The 21792-nt window shown below is 46.6% G+C and overlaps 1 protein-coding gene across 15 annotated transcripts in view; it reads left to right on the plus strand.

The window, feature by feature from the left end:
• The first annotated feature begins 1999 nt into the window (after nucleotides 1-1999).
• ICA1L (islet cell autoantigen 1 like) overlaps nucleotides 2000-21792 on the plus strand; it is a 28438-nt gene continuing 8645 nt past the window's right edge. Inside the window, exons 1-9 of one of the 15 annotated variants that reach the window (XM_083474004.1) lie at nucleotides 2000-2382; nucleotides 5344-5609; nucleotides 11534-11699; nucleotides 11980-12052; nucleotides 12709-12832; nucleotides 14498-14696; nucleotides 15797-15922; nucleotides 17178-17276; nucleotides 20300-20382. In XM_083474004.1, the coding sequence (XP_083330130.1) occupies nucleotides 11541-11699; nucleotides 11980-12052; nucleotides 12709-12832; nucleotides 14498-14696; nucleotides 15797-15922; nucleotides 17178-17276; nucleotides 20300-20382 (863 nt within the window). In that variant the 5' untranslated portion in view covers nucleotides 2000-2382; nucleotides 5344-5609; nucleotides 11534-11540. Of the gene's footprint in view, nucleotides 2383-5343; nucleotides 5610-5745; nucleotides 7366-9072; nucleotides 9448-9765; nucleotides 10633-11486; nucleotides 11700-11979; nucleotides 12053-12708; nucleotides 12833-14497; nucleotides 14697-15796; nucleotides 15923-17177; nucleotides 17277-20299; nucleotides 20383-21792 lie in introns of those variants that run through there. The other 14 variants (XM_083474015.1, XM_083474016.1, XM_083474005.1 and 11 more) reach the window with 14 other exon arrangements.

The raw sequence follows: 21792 nt of genomic DNA on the forward strand, positions 1-21792 counted from the left end.
CTTCCCAAAGCCCCTCTCTGCCCCTCCCTCCCCATAGGGGTCCCTCACACCACTCATCACTCCCCATAATAGCTTTGGCCGTATCCTTCTTGGAGCACTTCAGGGTTCGTAGCCTCCTGAGCCGAGCTGCCTGGCAGTTCTGGATGACCTCCAGGAGGTATAGCTGATCTTCCTCCAGCAGCTGAAATGCAAAAGTCAGTCCGTCAGTTCCTCGTGGGGAGAGGGCTCAGCCGCAACTGATAGTGCAGAGTGGGAGGCAAAGAGCCTGAGCAGTGGGGGGCAGGGCTGAGGGATCCACTCCCTGCTCTCGTTTTATCCAATACTCACCCCTAGGGAAGGGATGTGGAACCCCAGCACATTTGCAAAGACATGGGGACAGGGGAGTTTGTCCCTGAGCCCTTGGCAAGGCTATTCCAAGCGTTTTATCCTGGATTCCAAGTCCTACAACGGGAGGGACACCCCAGGCCTTGGGGGCCAATCCTGGCCTCCTGCCCCCAGAACATGGCTCCCCAGGGAAGGTGCCCCTCCCACTGACAACTGCCCCCCCGCCTTGCTCTGCAGCCCAGCCCCCTGCTTCCTCCATCGGACCCTACAAAACGGGGTGGTCGCTAGGGGGGGCGTGTTGGGTTTCCAGGTGCTGGCCCAGATGGACCTTGGGTCGGATCCAGCCGACTGGCTCTGTGCTTCTTTTGACTACCTGCCCCCCAGCCCATTCCTGGCCTCCTCTGTCCCAAAAAGGAGGGTCACTTGCTCCCCCTAACACCACGGGCTGCTCCAGGCCTTGCAGGGGGGCCACCCTGTTGCTGTGGCCAATCAGGCGTCTTAAGCACCTGAACCTAGAAGAGACGAGCAGAGAGAGCGACTCAGAAGCCGGCAGCCCCAATTCTTGGGGGGTGTTTGTGTGTGAGGAGGGATATCTGGCCCAATTCCTTTCATCTCTCTGCAGTTCAGCGACCTGAAAGGGCATCACCAGAGCTGGAAAGAGGCAGCCCAGAGCACAAAGGGCTGCCAGAGAGAGAGAAAGGAGGCCTCAAGTGCTATGGGTTCAAGAGCTCTAGCCCAAAGGAAAGGCAAGCATTGACAGCTGTTAAAGGGCTGCTCTGCTTCATTATCTTAGGACAGCCTTGCCCTTCCTGGAGAGGGTGGAGACCCCTAGGAGGGTCCTCCAAGCATCAAGGTGTCCCAGAAGAGGAGCAGAACATGAGAAAGGTGGTGGAGTCTTCCATGGAGCCAGAGAGACCCCAAGAAGGGGGAGAAGGCCGATGTCGTAGGGTAGCTGGAGAGATGCAAAATGGAGCCGGGCAGAGGTGTAATGGTTGGAGGGATGGACTAGGAGGACCTGGGAGAGCAGGGTTCGAATTCCCACTCAGCCATGAAGCTCCCTGGTGGACCTTGGGCCAGTCTAGCCTACTTTGCAGGGCTGCTGTGAAGATAACAATTGGTGGCAGGGAGAACCATGAAGGCCACCTTGAGCTCCTGGGAGGAAAGTGGGCTAGGAATGTCCTAGTAAATGATGAAAAGGGGAAGGCTCCACGAGTGTGGAAGAGCTGAGCTCTCTGGAGAAGACTGGTTGGGTTGATTTCCAGAGAGTTAAGGCTGTGCAGAGGACCCCAGGACTCGCCCCCCGCCCCCAGGAGAACAAGAGAAAGGGAAGGAATCCTACTTACAGTCTGCACATTTTGTTCACAAAAAATCCCACCCTCCTCTCTAAACTAGCTAACTAGCTAAAATGCCTACCCAAGACTAATTCTGACCCCAGCCCTAAGCCTAACCCTAACCCTACACTTACCCTTAACTACTCTATGCACAAAATAAATCTATACAAAATGTGCACAAAATAAAAATGTAAAATAAAAAATATGAAAAAAACAAAATAAAAAGTAAAATAAAATGTTAAAATTCAGAAGTAAAATAATAAATAAAATAAAAACAAATAGAATCAAATGAATCAAATAAAAATAATAAATCAAATGAATACCTCTCCTTTTTGTCTCCAACCATCACCAACTCCTCTCTCTACTACTCAACTTGCCTCAATGGCTGCCTGCTAGTGGTGGCTTTTAAGGGAGAAGCAAGAGATGTCACAAAGGAGGGCAGGTCCTTGTCACCGTGGCAACCTCCCCACCTGGACCTGGCCCCTCCTGAGAGGTGATGCTCCACTGTCAGAACTTGGAGGCACCTGCTGTTCCGCCTGCAGCCCCATTTCCAAAGGGAGACCATCCCCACATCCTTCAAGGCAGGCTGGGGGTCTCCATAGCGCAGGATTAGGCCATCTGCCTTGCATGCAGGTCTTCTGTCCTGGGCGGCACCTCGGGGGGAGGCTGGGAATGTCCCCCCCCCCATCCGAAATCTAATTGAAGAAGGATATTGAGCAGCTGGAAGGTGAGCAGAGGAGGGCGAATAGGATGATGAAGGGTTTGGAAACCAAGCCTGATGAGGAATGGTTGAGGCAGCTGGGTATGTTTAGCCTGGAGAGGAGGAGACAGAAAGGAGAGCCATCTTCCAATATCTGAACACTGCAAGAAGCAGCAAGCTTGTTTGCTGCTGCTCCAGAGGGGAAGGCAGGAGAGGAGATTCGGACTAAACATTAGGAAGAACTTTCTGATGGTACGACTCTCTGGAACAGTGGTGGACTCTCCTTCCTTGGCTTTTAAGCAGAGGTTGGATGCCAGTCTGCGAGGGATTCAGCTGCAATTTGGGGAGCGCATAGCACTGGCCTACTTTACAGGGTTGTTGTAACCACACAGAGCTGCTGAGCATCCGAAAGTGCCTGACAAACGTTGAGCCTTCCATTTCATTGTGGGGAACAGCTGCAGCGCATCAGGAGGTATCCCTCAACTTCATTTCTACTCTCTCCTGCAGCCAAAGGGACTGGGCTGGATTCCCAAATAGGCAGAGTAGGCACTGGCCTATGGGCCCCACACTTTTTAGGGGTCCCGCAACAATGGATCAAAATAATATTGATTTGATCTTGAAAAACAACAACAATCAAGCTTTCGTAAGGTAAAGGTAAAGCGACCCCTGACCGTTAGGTCCAGTTGTGACTGATTCTGGGGTTGCGACGCTCATCTCGCTTTATTGGTCAAGGGAGCCGGCATACAGCTTCCGGGTCATGTGGCCAGCATGACTAAGCCGCTTCTGGCGAACCAGAGCAGCGCACGGAAACGCCGTTTACCTTCCCACCGGAGCGGTTCCTGTTTATCTACTTGCACTTTGACATGCTTTTGAACTGCTAGGTGGGCAGGAGCAGGGACCGAGCAACGGGAGCTCACCCTGTCGTGGGGATTCGAACTGCCAACACTCTGATCGGCAAGCCCTAGGCTCTGTGGTTTAACCCACAGTGCCACCTGCGTCCCAATCAAGCTTTCTTAGTTCAATGTTATTCCAGCATGCGCACAAGGCCTGCCCCCTGCCCAGATTTTGACTGCCAAGGGGCCTCCACAGAGTTTAATCCAGCACTGCCCCATGAACAGCCCAGTATACCTGAAGGAGCGTCTCCACCCCCATCGTTCTACCCGGACACTGAGGTCCAGTTCCGAGGGCCTTCTGGCAGTTCCCTCATTGTGAGAAGTGAGGTTACAGGGAACCAGACAGAGGGCCTTCTCGGTAGTGGCGCCCGTCCTGTGGAACGCCCTCCCATCAGATGTCCTTGAAATAAACTATCTGACTTTTAGAAGACATCTGAAGGTTGCACTGTTGGGTGTATAAATGATGCTTGTTATATGATTATTATTGTTTCTTATATTGTTTGTTTTTTTCTATTGCTTGTATGCTTGTTTGTATTTTTCTTTTTTCTTTCTATAAATGTATTTATTTTAAAACAATAAAGACATAATCTCTAAACAACTATCTGACTTTTAGAAGACACCTGAAGGCAGCCCTGTTTAGGGAAGTTTTTAATGTTTGGTGTTTTATCACTTTAATAATAATCTGTTGGGAGCTGCCCAGAGTGGCTGGGGAAACCCAGCCAGATGGGCAGGGTATAAATGATAAATTATTATTATTATTATTATTATTATTATTATTATTATTATTATTATTATTATTACATTTTCAGGGGTTTTTTGCTGCCTACTTGGGACTTTAAAAGATAAGAGGCCTATTTACTGCATATGACAGGTGGGCTATATTCAATATGGTGGATCATAGATTGTGCAAGCTTGTCCTAAGTCTTCAGCACACCCACTGGACTTAATCAATTATATGTATGTATATGTATATGTATATGTCTGTCTCTCTGTGTGTATATGTACAGTGGTGCCTCGCAAGACGAAATTAATCCATTCCTTGAGTCTCTTCGTCTAGCGGTTTTTTCGTCTTGCGAAGCAACCCTATTAGCGGCTTAGCGGATTAGCTCTATTAGCGGTTTAGCGGCTATTAAAGGCTTAGCGGCTATTAAAGGCTTAGCGGATTAGCGGCTAAAAGGCTATTAGCGGTTTAGCGGCTTAGAAAAAGGGGGGGAAGCGGAAAAAAATCGGAACACTCGCAAGACGTTTTCGTCTTGCAAAGCAAGCCCATAGGGAAAATCGTCTTGCGAAGCAGCTCAAAAACGGAAAACCCTTTTGTCTTGCGGGTTTTCCGTCTTGCGAGGCATTCGTCTTGCGGGGCACCACTGTATATGTATATATGTATATGTCCAGTAGCACCTTAGAGACCAACAAAGTTTGTTCTTGGTATAAGCTTTCGACCAACACGGCTACCTACCACTGGACTTAAGTAACACCTTCACACTCATGGATTTTCCCAGTTACAAAGTAACCAGGTCTAGTAATGTGCCTTCCCTCTTCAGTATTATGTTAACAGGCTTAGAATAGTGGATTAGCTAGTCAACACACCGACACATGCATGCACGCGCATGTATGTGCGCGCACACACACATACATATTTGGCTTTAGATTGAAATTGATGGTCTGCACTCTGCACCTTTGAAAGTCGTCATAAATGCTTATAACCTTGCTTGGGAGACCAGAGTACAATTCAATAGTATTTCCTATCAGGTTTATTTTAATTGCTTTTTGCCATCTTTCCCAACAGAGAGAAGTTGTCCTTGGGCCAAACTTATGATGGGTATAATTAATTTTATGAAAATAAAATAAATAAAATATAATTATTATGAAATAAAATTTTATAAAATATAGCTACAGCCCTTTTTGAATATCCTTTCCTGGTGGAGGGTAGGAGGGAGACAGGGGAAAATAAACTGTGCTAAACCCATGCGAGATGTCCAATTAATGGTATCACTTTTGGGGCACATTTTATCTTCCAGTCATTTCACCACCTCCCTCCCCCAATTTAGACTTAATTTCTCATTTTCATAAATGCATTTATCACCCATCCTTATAGAAACATCGAGACTGAGAAAAACTGCAGAGAACTTTTTCAAAATCGGGAGTGTTGAACTTTAGCAGATACCAGAAATATTTGGCTTCAAGAGAAAAAGAGAGACTTCCAAGTTCGTTTATTATATTTCATATGCTGTGATTTGAACTGACCAATTAAAATGTGGGGGGTGGGCTAAACCACTGGGATAATTTGACGTGATCTGCAGAAGCAGCTTGTCGTTTTCCCCTCCAAGTATAGAAATGTGGGCGATCTTCTAAGGAAACAAGGCAATGCACAGCAATGCGCAATAATGACAGTATTCCTTCCCAACAGTGTCCAGCCCAATGCTATGGGGAGAAACCGGGCAATGCTTTTAACAGTAAGCGGCGGCGACAACCATTTTGGCGGGAAAGAGTGTGTGAGGGGAAGGAGCGCCTCACGTCGCCGTTAAATCCCCTCCCCCCCCGACCTTTGCTGCGGCGGTTGGCCACGCCCCCTCCTCACCCCGACCGTTTGCTTCTTCGTGGGGGAGGCTCCCCGAAGCAGTGAGCCCGCCTCCCCACTTGCCCCGCCCCCCACTTTTGAACTGCTGTCGCCAACGTTATTTTCCTGTCAGAGACCTTAACGTGTGGGGTGCAACGGGCCCACCTAGAAATAAAAATACAGTACCCGTTGTCTGCGCCATCCCAACACCCATAACTCCCACCGCCCCAGTTCGTCGGGATGGGGGAGGGCGGCCATGGGAGGGGCGGAGGGAGGGTTTTGCGCTGGCACACCTAACTGTGGCACACCTGCGGCACACCGCCTGTGGCACACCTGCAGCACATTGCCTGCAGCACACCTGTGGCACACTGCCCGTAGCACATCTGTGGCACACCGCCTGCGGCAAACTTGCAGCACACTGCCTGTAGCACACCTGTGACACACCTACCTGTGGCACACCGCCTGCGGCACACTTGCAGCACACCGCCTGTGACACATCTGTGGCACACCGCCTGCAGCACACTTGCAGCACACCGCCTGTAGCACACCTGTGACACACCTACCTGTGGCACACCGCCTGTGGCACACCTGTAGCACACTGCCTGTAGCACACCTGTGGCACACCGCCTGCGGCAAACTTGCAGCACACTGCCTGTAGCACACCTGTGACACACCGAACTGTGGCACACCGCCTGTGGCACACCTGTAGCACACTGCCTGTAGCACACCTGTGGCACACCGCCTGCGGCAAACTTGCAGCACACTGCCTGTAGCACACCTGTGACACACCGAACTGTGGCACACCGCCTGTGGCACACCTGTAGCACACTGCCTGTAGCACACCTGTGGCACACCGCCTGCGGCACACTTGCAGCACACCGCCTGCGGCACACTTGCAGCACACCGCCTGTGACACAGCTGCAGCACACTACCTGCGGCACACCTGTGGCACACCGCCTGCAGCACACTTGCAGCACACTGCCTGTGGCACACTTGCAGCACACTGCCTGTAGCACACCTGTGGCACACCTGCGGTACACCTGTGATACACTGCCAGTAGCACATCTGTGGCACACCTGCGGCACACCGCCTGTGGCACACCTGTGGCCACTGGTGAAGGAAGAGTTCGGTGGGAGCGCACCAACCCTGGCAGCGCGATCCCCAGGATGCCATCGCAGCTGTCCCCCCACCCGTGCTGGGCGCCCTGCCCCCGCAGGCAGCATGCCTTGCCCCCAGGATGTGTACCACGCCCCTGCCGACAGCGCACCCGTCCTTGGGATGCGCACCAGCCCCACCCCCGCCTGCTCTCCGTCCCCAGTGCTGGAGCATGAAGCTCCGCCACTGCCTGTGGCACTTTTGCAGCACACCGCCGGTGGCACACCACCGGTGGCACACCTGCAGCACACTGCCTGTAGCACACCTGTGGCACACCGCCTGTGGCACCTGCTTATTGCTGCCCTTGACTCATGTGCCTCCCTCAAACTAATCAAAGAAATGCGATGAGGCAGACATGGAAAGATGCGTAGAAAAGTGCTCGTGGTCACCGAAACAGCATTTCAGGTTATAAATGAAAATTGCAGCTCTTTCTCCCGTGTGAGAAGTTGCCTCAGGCTCATCCAGGGGCGAATTTTGGTTATGTGGCAACCTGAGAGAGGACAAATTTTGGCGCCCCTCCGCCCCTAAGTATTTCTTATTTTCACAATACTGTAATTCCTTTTGGTTCAGTGGCTTTTTATGGATCTTCTCAGACACTACCCCTAGCAATACTGTATAGGTTTTATTATTATTATTATCATCATTATTTTGCGTCTTCTTGGCTCAGTGCCCTGTGGTGGGGAACCGCCCACAGCACCCTATATCCGGCGTTGCCTCAGCACAGGGATATAGTTTTCTAGCATGTGCATCACTATAAATTGATGCTTTTCAGAAGAGTAGCCACCCTGAATTGCTGTGGGAGGAATGGTGGGAAGGGAAATTTAATAAACAAATAAATAAATGGACATGTCAGGCTTTGGTAGCAAGAGTCTGGTGGCAACTTCAGACCTAACACATTTATTATGGTATACTCTTTTGTGGGTTAGTGATTCGCCTTTGTGGCATTGGGCAAAGTAAGCTTTACAGAGTGCAACAATAAAGAGGTTTAAAAGCAAGCAACCCCTTTTTGAGATCAGTTTTGGGAACTGAAGTTGCCACCTTGGTTTCCTGCAACCACAGCCCTCGACGCTCCAACAGTACTTTGATTCCTTTCGTAGAGCTCCATGGAAAAACTCAAGTTTTTATTTATTTTCTGATTCGTTAGATCCTCAGTAAATATCACTCTCTGGTGCACACTCTGTTCATGGTGCACACTGGTGTTTTTTGTTTCAGCCGTGATAAAAATCACAGCTGAAACAAAAACATCAGTGTGCACCATGAACAATTACAGAAAGAGCTAAAGTTGAGTTGGTCCTAATAAAAGCATTTGGCACTTTTGCCGTTTGGACTCCTCTGCCTCCTGAACAGCTTTGTAAATAAGCCCACAGAAGTTAGGTATAATAATAATAATAATAATTTATTATTTATACCCCGCCCATCTGGCTGGGTGTCCCCAGCCACTCTGGGCGGCTTCCATAAATACCAAAAATACAGTAAAATATCACACGTTAAAAACTTCCCTGAACAGGCTGCCTTAAGATGTCTTCTAAATGTCAGGTAGTTGTTTATCGTTTTGACATCTGCTGGAAGGGCGTTCCACAGGGCGGGCGCCACTACCGAGAAGGCCCTCTGCCTGGTTCCCTGTAGCTTTGCTTCTCGCAATGAGGGAACCGCCAGAAGGCCCTCGGCGCTGGACCTCAGCGTCCGGGCAGAATGATGGGGGTGGAGACGCTCCTTCAGGTAAAGGGACCCCTGACCATTAGGTCCAGTCATGACCGACTCTGGGGTTGCGGCGCTCATCTCGCTTTATTGGCCGAGGGAGCCGGCATACAGCATACATTGGCCGAGGGAGCCGGGTCATGTGGCCAGCATGACTAAGCCGCTTCTGGCGAACCAGAGCAGCGCATGGAAACGCCGTTCACCTTCCCTCTGGAGCGGTACCTATTTATCTACTTGCACTTTGACGTGCTTTTGAAATGCTAGGTTGGCAGGAGCAGAGACCGAGCAATGGGAGCTCACCCCGACGCAGGGATTCGAACCACCAACCTTCTGATCAGCAAGTCCTAGGCTCTGTGGTTTAACCCACAGCGCCACCTGGGTCACAATTAAGAGAGAGAGTAGCTGGTGTTTCCACAGTGGTCCTGGAGATTAGGAAGCCCTTCTCTGCAGCCAGCATGGAAAAAAACCAGGCTACTAGTGGCTCCTTTAGTAGGCCTTTTTAAAAGTTGTCATTTATCATATGCACCCGTTCACCACAAGTCTCCTGCATCACCTTGCTAGCCAAGGAGGAAGGGGCAAGTGATCCTTTGCTCCTCAGCCAGGCTCCTCACTTGCCTATATAGAACTCCTAGTTGCCTATAGCAACCAGGAGAGTTCTTAAATACAAAGTTTTACCAGCCTCGCACAGCTGCTTGCATATAGACTTTTTAACCTTGTGTTGAAGGATGTAAGTAAGTCTCCTTTCAAGCCCTGAAAGCTGACCAAGGGCTGTCTTCAGGTGACTTAAAGGTAAAGGTAAAGGGACCCCTGACCATTAGGTCTAGTCGTGACCGACTCTGGGGTTGCGGCGCTCATCTCGCTTTATTGGCCGTGGGAGCCGGCGTGCAGCTTCTGGGTCATGTGGCCAGCATGACTAAGCCGCTTCTGGCGAACCAGAGCAGCACATGGAAACGCCGCTTGCCTTCCCGCCGGAGCAGTACCTATTTATCTACTTGCACTTTGACGTGCTTTCGAACTGCTAGGTTGGCTGGAGCAGGGACGAAGCAACGGGAGCTCACCCCGTCGCGGGGATTCAAACCGCCAACCTTCTGATCGGCAAGCCCTAGGCTCTGTGGTTTAACCCACAGCACCACCCGCGTCCCACTTGCTGAAGCTTAAAAGGAAATGTTTAGGGCCTGAAGGTATCAGTGAATGGCCTTAAGCTACTTGTGAAAGCGGTCACTGTGGTGGTAGCAACCACTGGGGCACGATCCTTTGGAGACCAGATCCGCCTCCTTTTTGGCAGCCTCTCCCCCACCCCACCCCGCCAATACCACTGCTTCAACAGCCTCTTGGCAAATAGGAAGCACTGCTGGTCTTCTCCCAATGGCAGAGGGTTGGACTACAGGGGTCAGCAAGGTTTACCTTGCCTGGGCTGGTTCACTCCAGCGGAGATCCCTTCGTGGGCCGGATTGTGCCTGCGATTTCCAGTGCCTGCGTATGCACAGATGCGATTTCTGGTGCCGCGGAAGCGAGTCCCCGTGCTGTGCCGGTTCAGCGCAGCGTGTGGGGACTCGCTGGGCGGGCAGCTCAGCTTGGGGGTGGCTCATGGTCCAGTTAAATGACCCCTGTGGGCCGCTTGTGGCCCATGGGCCTTAGGTTGCCTACCCCTGACATAGGCTTTCAATTCTCTACAACTGGGCATGCGTCATTTGAAATGACGGAACATAGGAAAAGAGACTGTTGCTATTTAAACCGTACCGGTCTACTACCCTTAGTATCACAAGATTGTCCTGAAAGCACTTGGACTAAAACTGTCAACCACAAAGCTTTACTTTTCTGGTTTATCACCGCAACAGTTATTAACACTGGGTTTCAGTAAAGCAAATAATTTAATTAAATAATATTTAATAATTTAAATAATTTAATTAGACAGCGCCTATACGATATCGAGCGACAGAATAAATTGGCCATGATAAGGAAATTTTGTCCATGGTATGATTATTTTCCACCTAGTCATTTTGACACTCCAGCACCCTGCTTGCAAAATTTGACAATTCCAAAATACAGACGCGCTTTCACTTTCGCAAGATTGAATATACTGCCTTCGGCTGTATTTGAGGGTTGATTTTAAAAAAATTCTCTGGAAAAACAGTTGTGTCCCTGTGGAGATGGCAGTATTGAGTCAGTGGCTCATGTGCCTCTGGCTTGCACTCTTTATAAGGATTTGAGGAGTGAGGTTATTACCCCTCTATTATTCTCCATGTTGGGTCGCTCAACCATTGCTACTATGGCCTTCCTTTTAGCAGATCAAGATGATCAGGTTACAGCAAAAACTGTAAGGTTTTTAGCGGGGGCAATCAGAATAAGATCTATTATTTGATTATTGATGTAAACCTCTAAAATGTATTTTGTATAGTTACGTTTTTAGCTCTATCTTCAGTACATAGTATTTTATTTTATTGCTATGGCTACTGGCTGATGCAAATACTGTAAATATTCTTCTGATTCTGAAAAGGACTTTTCCTGTCACTTTTCCAAAAAGAAAAAAGAGTCTTAAAAATTCATAGGGATCTCAATCTGAAATAGCTCTTCAATAATTTAAATTTCAGGGAGTACTGTAGTAAACAATGGCATTTAATCTGATACGGAAAACTGATCTAGTTAAACCAAGCATAAATATCAAGTTGCTAAGCATTGCATCCCAATGCAAACTTAGACTGTTGCTTGCAAACTGTGTACAGTATTTCCTTTCAACCAGTCCAAGAAAGAAAGTTTACACTTCCTATATTTTAAGCTTGAGAAATGCACTGAAGTGGTACAGCGTATCCCCAATTTTATCTTCTTAGATACTTCTTCATTGGACTTGTGGACATCTATTTACTTTTGGGTTTAGTCACTCCATGGACACCTTCAAGCAAGGTCACCTGGAAGACCAGTCAGTAGTCAGCAGGATGCAGAAAAAATACTGGAAAACAAAACAAGTTTTAATAAAGGTTACAGGAAAGAAAGAAGATGAACATGTGGTAGCATCTGACGCAGAATTAGATGCCAAAATAGAGGTAATTATATACATACATATATCGAAGAGAGATTCATTTATAAGTACAGTTCTTTAATAATACCATGGGTGGCATACAACTTTTACTCAGAGTAGAACCATACAATTAAATCAGGGCTATTACTTCCAGTAGGTTTACGCTGACTAAAAGTTAGCTGAATTTATCAAATGGTTATTGATTCAGCTTGTATTTGGGAGTTACGGTAAATCAACGGTTATTTCAACGTTCACATTTGTTTTTCTGGCCAAATTAATTTGCTGACATACCTTTTATTTTTAAGGTTTTTCACAGCATTCAGGTGACCTGTACAGATCTTCTGAAGACAATTGAAAAATACCAGCAGAGACTTAATGGTAAAATGGACAAAAATCTACCTGTTTGTTGCTTTATAATAATGCTTTTTCTTGATGCCAGATTCCTTAATCCATGTTACAGTGAAATAAGATATATATTCTATACTGAGTGAGATGAATGTTTTCAGGCTTTCAGTTTTTGCCATATATTATTCATAGCACTTTACAACAAGAGATGTACCATAAGTTAGTTAATAATTCCTGCACTTTTAGGTTGTGAGATTGATATTAAACAGCTGTGAAGATGGTGGTAGGCAGCAGAGTGAATCAGGCCCTTTGAATGTACTTTTGAATGCTTGAAACATCCCCTCATGGAATGGAATGTCAAAGGACCCAGTTCCTTTTCGATGTGACCACAGGGCTGCTTGCCCATCTCTGCTTTCAGTAGTTAATTTATTATATCCTTGTTGTCAGAACAGTGCAGCTATGAAAAACTACAGTAAGCCTATGCCTAAAGCCAAAATCGCATAGTCAAAACACATTGGGTTCAGTGGTGGGTTTAACTCTCATGAGAATGCGTATCCTGCAACAGAGAGAACCACACATAGTTTATGATCTAACAACGTCACTAAGAAGAATGCATCTCCTTTCCTGACTTTGCTTTTAATTTGTGTGAATATGTGTGAACTGATTTATTATGTATCTCCCTTTTGTAGATGTATCTGAGCAGGAAAACGAACTAGGGCTTTTTTTAAAGTTGCAAGCAGATCGGGGTGAAGCTCAAATTGACAAGATGACTGATACCACTGGCCAGGCCCTCTGTTCTTCTTCCCAACAAAGGTTTGTGTGTTGTATAAAAATAATATGTGGACTAAGGGACGTGGGTGGTGCTGTGGTCTAAACCACCGAGCCTCTTGGGCTTGCTGATCAGAAGGTTGGCGGTTTGAATCCCTGCAACGGGGTGAGCTCCCGTTGCTCCATCCCAGCTCCTGCCAACCTAGCAGTTCGAAAGCACACCAGTGCAAGTAGATAAATAGGTACCGCTGTGGCGGGAAGGTAAACTGCATTTCCATGCGCTCTGATTTCCGTCACAGTGTTCCGTTGCACCAGAAGCGGTTTAGTCATGCTGGCCATCTGACCCAGAAAGCTGTCTGTGGACAAACTCCGGCTCCCTCGGCCTGAAAGTGAGATGAGTGTCGCACCCCATAGTCACCTTTGGCTAGACTTAACTGTCCAGGGGTCCTTTACCTTTAAGTAAAGGTAACGGGACCCCTGACCATTAGGTCCAGTTGTGACCGACTCTGGGGTTGCACGCTCATCTCGCTTTATTGGCCGAGGGAGCCGGCGTACAGCTCACCCCGTCGCAGGGATTTGAACCGCCGGCCTTCTGATCGGCAAATCCTAGGCTCTGTGGTTTAATCCACAGCGCCACCCGCATCCCTCTCCTTTACCTTTTACTTAATATGCTGAATGAGTGTCAGATCCTTTTTTGATGTTCCATAGTGCAAATAACTTGAATTGAGACAAGAGTAAGAACACTTCTTCAAAAACCAATGAGTCCACAAGTATTAATTTCTCTCTGCTAGCTCCTTTTAGGTGTTCTTTGCTCCCATGGTGAACTACATGAGAACAAGGAGCACACTGCACCGAGTAGCCTCATGCCTGATGTTGCACATTCTTCCCTTGATATCTGCAAATATAGCACAAATGTCTGTAGTGAGAGGGTCTTTGCGTGTATCACTGTATGTGTGAAGCCCTCTCTGGAATCTGCAGGCAAGATAGAAATTCACTAGGAGAAGGGGGGGTATGATCTTGGCTGTATCTGACTGGGCATGATAGGTAAGACCAGTTTTTGAAAATGTCTGCATAAGAAGCTTCTGCAAAGACCATTTTGACTAAAAGTGCCCTTGCAAAATTCAAATTGCATTCATATATGCTCAAGTTATTATTTGCAAAAATAAACTTTGCTGCAAAATTACGTGACTTGACTCACTGTGAAGATATCCACGAAATAGTGTTTAGGATTAATGGATAAAATTCCAATTTTTTAATGGTATTTTCGAAGTAAATGCGATGTACATCTCAGTTGGATAGCGTTTAAGATATTAATAGTCTGGTGCTCTTTATTGCTATGTAAGCTCAACTTCACATGAGCCTCCCATTGAAATCAGGCTGCAGTTTTTAAAAATATTTTTTCAGTATAAAAACACATTTCTTTGTTATAAGGTAAGGGCAGACACAACTATTTACAACAGGACTAGTATTATTTTACTTAGAAGTAGGGTTTTAGTATCACTCATGGTTGTTGTACATACATCATTGAATGCAACACCCTCAACTTTATTTGCTTTTTAACAAGGACGTTAAAATAGTAACATGAATTAAGCCTTTCTCCAATACAAATATTGATGATTGGAACTGCTCATTGTCCTCTATATCCTCTGCCATGTACCACTGGTGTTTTGATGTGATAACTAATCCAGTTCACTTTCCCCCTCACTTCAGGCTAGCTCTTTGCACGGCTTTGTCTCGCCTCGGACAAGAACTTGCAACCTTTAGTCGGAGGGCCGTGTCAGATACTTTGCTTACAATCAATCGAATGGAGCAGGCGCGCACAGAGTATAGAGGGGCCTTGCTGTGGATGAAGGATGCTTCGCAAGAACTGGACCCAGACACTTGCAAACAAATGGAAACATTCAGAAAAGTAGATATTCCCAAAGCTAAGATCTCCTAGGCCAGCTTTTCCCAGCCTGTTGCCCTTCAGATGTTTTGGACTACAACTCCCATTATCCCTGACCATTGGCCATGCATCCTGATGTCATGTGTGCAACATTGCTGTTAAGTTGTGGGTGAACATATCAGACGACACAGCGATTCTTCAAACAGCTCTTGTTTATTCACAGGCCAGAACAGAACTGAACTGAAGGGTTCAGTCAGCCTGCTTATATAGAGCTCCAGTACAACGTTACTGTAACAATTTTCTAAAACTATCCAATCACTGAACGTCACTTTCGATCCCTTATTTGCATAACTATCTACAGTATCCCCCTGCTGGTCCAGGGTGAGAACTTCAGTACATAACAATTGCCCCTCCCCCATCATCCTTGCAAGCCGGTGCCTCTGCTAATGGGAACTGTGATCCAAAAGGTTGGGGTAGACTGTTGTAGGCCCTGTTTCTTCCAGGGATTGCATCTGTGGAAGGACTGGTGATGAGTTTCAAGCACATGCGCTCTCTTCTGAAATCTTTCCACGCTCCGTCACACCAAGAAGTGGGAATCCCATATTTATTTGTACATTCAATCCCCCTGGTTCTGCAAGATAAAATGGACTTTTGGAGATTTCAAGAAAGGAGTTAAAGAGAAAGAAACAAAGGCTTACTTGTCTTTAATTAAGAGTAATAACTCCAGGGGTGTGAGTTTGTGTAAATATTGGAGGAATAGGAAGACACATCCTCCTAAATAATCACTGCAGAAGTAATTTATTCTTTTGCTTATGTTTGTTTGAATTGGCAAGGAGATGTCCAGTCAGTGCTTCAGCGTGAGAGGAATATGTAGAGTATACACAGATCAGTATACAACATACAAAGAAGCTAATGGGAGTTGCCATAGCACTAATACAAGGTTAACTGTTCCCCCATACAGCATGTGACAAGCCTGATCTTATAGGCTGCTGTGCTTGTGCAGAAGCTCATATGATTAGGCTGCTAAGTATAAATAGTGGATTTTAGAGCATGCACCTAAACGAGTGTTGTGCTTATTTGTTTGCTTCCAAACATCATTTCAGTTTCCTCTTTTATTATTCTAGGTGCAGATGCAGGTAAGAAACACCAAAGCACAGTTTGATAAGCTGAAGATGGATGTTTGTCAGAAGGTGGATCTTCTTGGAGCCAGCCGCTGTAATATGCTGTCACACTGTCTTGCTGTCTACCAGGTATCAGCTCCCGTTTTAGACGGCATGATAATTTCTCTGCCATTGATGAACGACCTTTGAAGCTGAACATGCTTAGCTTAATGTAGGCTCTTCCTGTGTTCATAATGATCTAGTAGGCGTAGGATGCTTAAGAACAGCTGGCTGATGGAAGTATAAACAATATATTAGGGTACTTCCACATGACCTAGGTCCCATCTGTGGATGGGATGCGGGCGGCGCTGTGGTCTAGACCACCGAGCCTCCTGGGCTTGCCAATCAGAAGGTCGGTGGTTCAAATCCCTGCAACGGGGTGAGCTGTTGCTCTGTCCCAGCTCCTGACAACCTAGCAGTTCGAAAGCATGCCAGTGCAAGTAGATAAATAGGTACCACTGTGGTAGGAAGGTAAACAGCGTTTCCGTGTGCTCTGGTTTCTGTCACGGTGTACAGTTGCGCCAGAAGCGGTTTAGTCATGCTGGAAATCTGTCTGTTGACAAACGCTGGCTCCCTCGGCCTGAAAGTGAGATGAGCGCCGCAACCTCAAACCAGCCTTTGACTGGACTTAACTGTCCAGGGGTCCTTTACCTTTACCTTACACATTTAAAAGCAACATCATGCCACTTTATTCTTTGGGGGAAGCTGTGACCGATTTCTGGGAGCTGTAGTGATGTTCAGGGTGCTGAGATTGGTTTAACAGTTAATCCCTCTTTCGAAGCAAGTCAGAGGATAGCAGCTATATGAGGGGAATAGGAATCTCCTCACCACTCTCCGCAGCCTTAACATAACTACAGTTCCCAGAGTTCTTTGAGGGAAGCCATGAATGTTTAAAGTGGTAGGATAGTGTCCTACATGTACAGTGCAGATGGGGCCCTTGAGTAGTTAAAGGCAAGCTTTCCCTGTTCACCTTAGAATTAGATCAGTTTTTTTAAAGCTCCTGTAGAACACTCAGAAAAAAATGTCTGTTTTTTCCTCCAGAAAAAGACAACTCCACCCTTGCTCTCTGTGCTATTTCACCTTTTTTCCAAGCTAGCTGCGCAACCACTAAAATGTGTTCCTAAATAACAGCTCTGGAGGGCAAGTGTTTCCTGATGATATTTTAAGTGTAGCCTGTCCATTTCAATGCAATCATATAGAAAAAGAATGACATCTATTCATTATTTACTGTATATCCTTTGCTATTTCAATTTTGTGCGCAAAATGGTTTTTTAAAAAGATAATATCACACACACACATATGTACATATGTATACTGTAAATGTATCTTACTTTGCTTTCTTTAGATGACCTTTTTGCATTTCTGTGAAAAGACTGTTCAAAAGATGAATGAAATTAATGAAGGCTTTGCACATCTCCACTCGTATCATCAGAATGCATGTGAGGTAAAGATATTTTTCACTTAGTTGGTCAATTAAAAAAAACCACGCCAGGTCTAGAAAGTAAGCGTACTGCATTTTGCTAGCTAGTTTGGGATTGTGTTTCCTTGCTTGTATCCGTTTTATAGCGGAACCTCGGTTGTCGAACGTAATATGTTTCGGTAGATCATTCAACTTCCGAAACGTTCGACAACAGATGCGCAAAGGTCTGTCGGCAATTTCCACTGAGAAAATTGAAAAACTCTCCACGGAAGCTGTTCGACTTCCGAGGCACGTTCGAAAACGGAAGCAATTACTTCCGGGTTTTCACCGTTTGGCTTCCAAAACATTTGGCTTTGAGATGCTCGAAAACCAAGGTTCTACTGTATTTCAAAATATACTGTTTAGTATTTAGGTCAGTCAGCACAGCATATTCTGAGCTCCAAGTGTATTTTCAAGTGTATACTTAGGCCCAAATTACTCATTTTGGAAAGATAGAAGGCCACTGCCAAGCTGTGTCTTCCTAGCAAAGTGTAGTTGAAAAAACGTGTGATGTGATAGCATCATATTAATATCTCCCTGTCTCATGCTGCTTGAGGGGCAGAGGTGTGAAAAAACCTAAGACATGTAATGACATATAATTCATTTCCCCATCCACAAGTTATGACTTTTCTTTATCTGAAATACGTGGTTTGAGCCTTAGGTGTAATTCCAAAAAAACTTGCATATGAGATAGGATTGGGCTTACAATCACCTGGGAGAAAGTAGTGGTTTGTCTTGCATGGGGACATCATGACTGCCATGATATTCTCCTCTATTATTTTAATGTCCTTTTAGTTGTTAGATTTAGGAGGGGCTATTCCAGTTTGGAGAGAGATATTTGTACTGATTAAGTCCCTGCTGGTACAACAGCACCTCCATGGCAATAAGTGTCCCAAAAAGATTTTTAAGATTCATGACTATCTTGAAAGGAAAGGGGAAATTGAAGCCTTAACTGTGACCATAGTAATAATGTGAAAAAGAAACAAGGCTTGGTAATTCTATCAATATGTGGCTCGTAGAGTCTGCTTGCCTTTCCATGATTGTTAATGCGTGCTTAAGGGTACAGCCCTTTATTTTACACCAGCTGTGGGGCCTTAGCACCTGGTATACCTTAGCACTCGGTCCAGTATACCTGGTAGAGCGTCTCCACCTCCACCGTTCTGCCCGGACACTGAGGTCCAGCACCGAGGGCCTTCTGGCAGTTCCCTCACTGCGAGAAACCAAGTTACAGGGAACCAGGCAGAGGGCCTTCTCGGTAGTGGCGCCCGCCCTGTGGAACGCCCTCCCACCAAATGTCAAAGAGAAAAATAACTACCAAACTTTTAGAAGACACCTGAAGGCAGCCCTGTTTAGGGAAGCTTTTAATGTTTAATAGGTTATTGTATTTTAGCGTTTTGTTGGAAGCCTCCCAGAGTGGCTGGGGGGACCCAGCCAGATGGGCGGGGTATAAATAATATTACATATTTATTATTATTATTATTATTATTATTATTATTATTATTATTATTATTATTATATTATAGAAGCCAGTGGTGTACATAAAAGCCGCTGTCAAGACAGGTGCACAAGGGTGGTGGTGTTAAGTTGTGGGTGAACATATCAGATGACACAGCGATTCTTCAAACAGCTCTTGTTTATTCACAGGCCAGGACAGAACTGAACTGAAGGGTTCAGTCAGCCTGCTTATATAGAGCTCCAGGACAATGTAACTGTAACAATTTTCTAAAACTATCCAATCACTGAATGTCACTTTCGATCCCTTATTTGCATAACTATCTACAGTATCCCCCTGCTGGCCCAGGGTGAGAACTTCAGTACATAACAGGTGGGAATATGAACAGGGTTGTGTGATAGGGGTAGGCCTGGTAAGATGCTGCTTAGCAGTACCAGTTTAGCAGATGGATGGCTGTGGCTTGGTCCCATGTCTTCTCAGGAGGATTCCAGTTAGGTCCTGGGGCTGGGGTGCTAGCCTGCAGGGATGCCTGGGGCATCTAGAGATCTGTATCCTTGACTCGTGTGATGGTGGGTGTTGTGGTACTGCGTGCTTGTGTGTTGTGCACATTGAGGTGGCATCGCATCGCCCTGCCATACCCTCAGATTAGCCAGTGTGGATTTACTGCTCCATTTGGGGCCAGCATAAGAGCAGTGCCTCTCTCATGTCGTGTGACTGGGGGGCAGTGATGCTGTTGTCAAGGATGTTGGAGGCACGGCTCGTTTTTGCTGTGTTTTTACATGCTTCTCCCTCTTTGTCCTGTGGTGCAGAGCACATATTGATACAGTGACATTTCGCTGGCATACTGGTGGCATCGTCCAGCCCCAGTGTAATTGTGATAAGGAAGGGGTCCAATATAAGTCAATGGGTTGTTGTTGTTTAGTCGTGTCTGACTCTTCGTGACCCCATGGACCAGAGCACACCAGGCACTCCTGTCTTCCACTGCCTCCCGCAGTTTGGGCAAACTCATGTCTGTAGCTTCGAGAACACTGTCCAACCATCTCGTCCTCTGTCGTCCCCTTCTCCTTGTGCCCTCCATCTTTCCCAACATCAGGGTCATTTCCAGGGAGTCTTCTCTTCTCATGAGGTGGTCAAAGTATTGGAGCCTCAGCTTCAGGATCTGTCCTTCCAGTGAGCACTCAGGGCTGATTTCCTTAAGAATGGATCGGTTTGATCTTCTTGCAGTCCATGGGACTCTCAAGAGTCTCCTCCAGCACCATAATTCAAAATAAATCTAATTATGAAGCATAGTATTTATTCTTTCTCCCTAGAAGATAACCCATCAGCTGGGTTACTAGCTTAGCAATGTTCTAATATCAACAGCAAGCTTTCAGCACATGCAGTACTTATTGAAAACAAATTACATTAAGGTTTTCTGTTTTTTACTATGGTGGCCTGACAATTATATGTATAGGAAAGCTAATACTCTTACACAACCAGTCTTAGCCTAATACAAGTCTTGTTGGAGGGGGGGTCTAACTATAGACAATTTTATTTTAAATAACAATTTTATGAGCAATTGCAGAAGCTTGTTAACCAATCTACTGAGGAAGAGGAGGAGAATGCGGAAGGAGACACTAGCCCTGAAATGCTTGATAAGTAAGTTTTAATGGTTTAACATTTCAGAGAACTAAATAGCCAAAACTAAGCACATGGTCCAGCTTTTTGCATGCCAGGTAAGGCTAAGGAAGGGAGCAAGGCTTACTTCATTTGCTGGAGGCCACATGGTGGTGGGGAGAAAGAGGCTGACCAAGTCAAAGGGGTCAGAGCAACTTGTAATTCTTGACATCATAATTGTTACCATCCTGGTTGCTGAGGGTCTCTGGAGGAGGCTGGCATACCCATTCCCTTCCTTCATTCTCCAGGCTCTTGCAAGTGAATAAAGATTTCCTTAGCTGGTTCTCAGTGTAATTCATCTCGAGTGGGGACCTGCCAGTGTCTCTCGTCTATTCCATTCCGGGTACACTTTAACAACTGATTCCAGGACATGGTCTGAGGACCATTTTGCAGAAGCTAAGCCCTCGTTGCTCGGTCCCTGCTCCTGCCCACCTAGCAGTTCGAAAGCACGTCAAAGTGCAAGTAGATAAATAGGTACCGCTCTGGCGGGAAGGTAAACGGCGTTTCCGTGCGCTGCTCTGGTTCGTCAGAAGCGGCTTAGTCATGCTGGCCACACGACCCGGAAGCTGTATGCAAGCTCCCTCGGCCAGTAAAGCAAGATGAGCGCCGCAACCCCAGAGTCGGTCACGACTGGACCTAACGGTCAGGGTTCCCTTTACCTTTACCTTTAAGCAGCTCTGAGCATGGTCAGTGCCTGGATGCGGAAGATGGGCTATAAAGATGCTAAATAAATAAATTGAAATGAACAGAAGAGTCTGCTCATGAGCACATGGACTGCTTGATGCTGTGTAGGATGGGAATTCATGTGCTGCCAGGCCAGTTGGATACACTAGTGCATTGGGGGGGGGGGGGAGCTGCTGTTACTCTCTAAATCAGGGGTCAGCAAGGTTTATCTTGCTCGGGCCGGATTGTGCACACGCCCGCAAATTTTGGCAAGTGCAGATGTGATTTTTGGGGTCTGCGTCTGCGCAGATACGATTTCCAACACTGTGGAAGCGAGTCCCCACGCTGCGCTAAACTGGCGAGCGGGCAACGCGGTTCAGGGGCCGGTCAAAAGACCTCAGCGGGCCGTTGCCGGCCCATGGGCCTTAGGTTGCTGATCCCTGCTCTAAATATTTGATGCACATGTTGGGTGTCTGTGCTGTATCTTTTACAAGGGCTGTCAGATGTGATCAACTAGGTGAATCCAGAGAGCATGAATACCTTGTTGTGGCAATGGGAAGCTACCTGTTAAGTTGTGGGTGAACATATTAGACGACACAGCAATTCAAACAGCTCTTGTTTATTCAGAGGCCAGAACAGAACTGAGCTGAAGGGCTCAGTCAGCCTGCTTATATAGAGCTCCAGTACAATGTAACTGTAACAACTTTCTAAAACTATCCAGTCACTGAA

This window comes from Podarcis liolepis (assembly GCF_965112155.1).
Source record: "Podarcis liolepis genome assembly, chromosome: 1".
Taxonomy (NCBI): domain Eukaryota; kingdom Metazoa; phylum Chordata; class Lepidosauria; order Squamata; family Lacertidae; genus Podarcis; species Podarcis liolepis.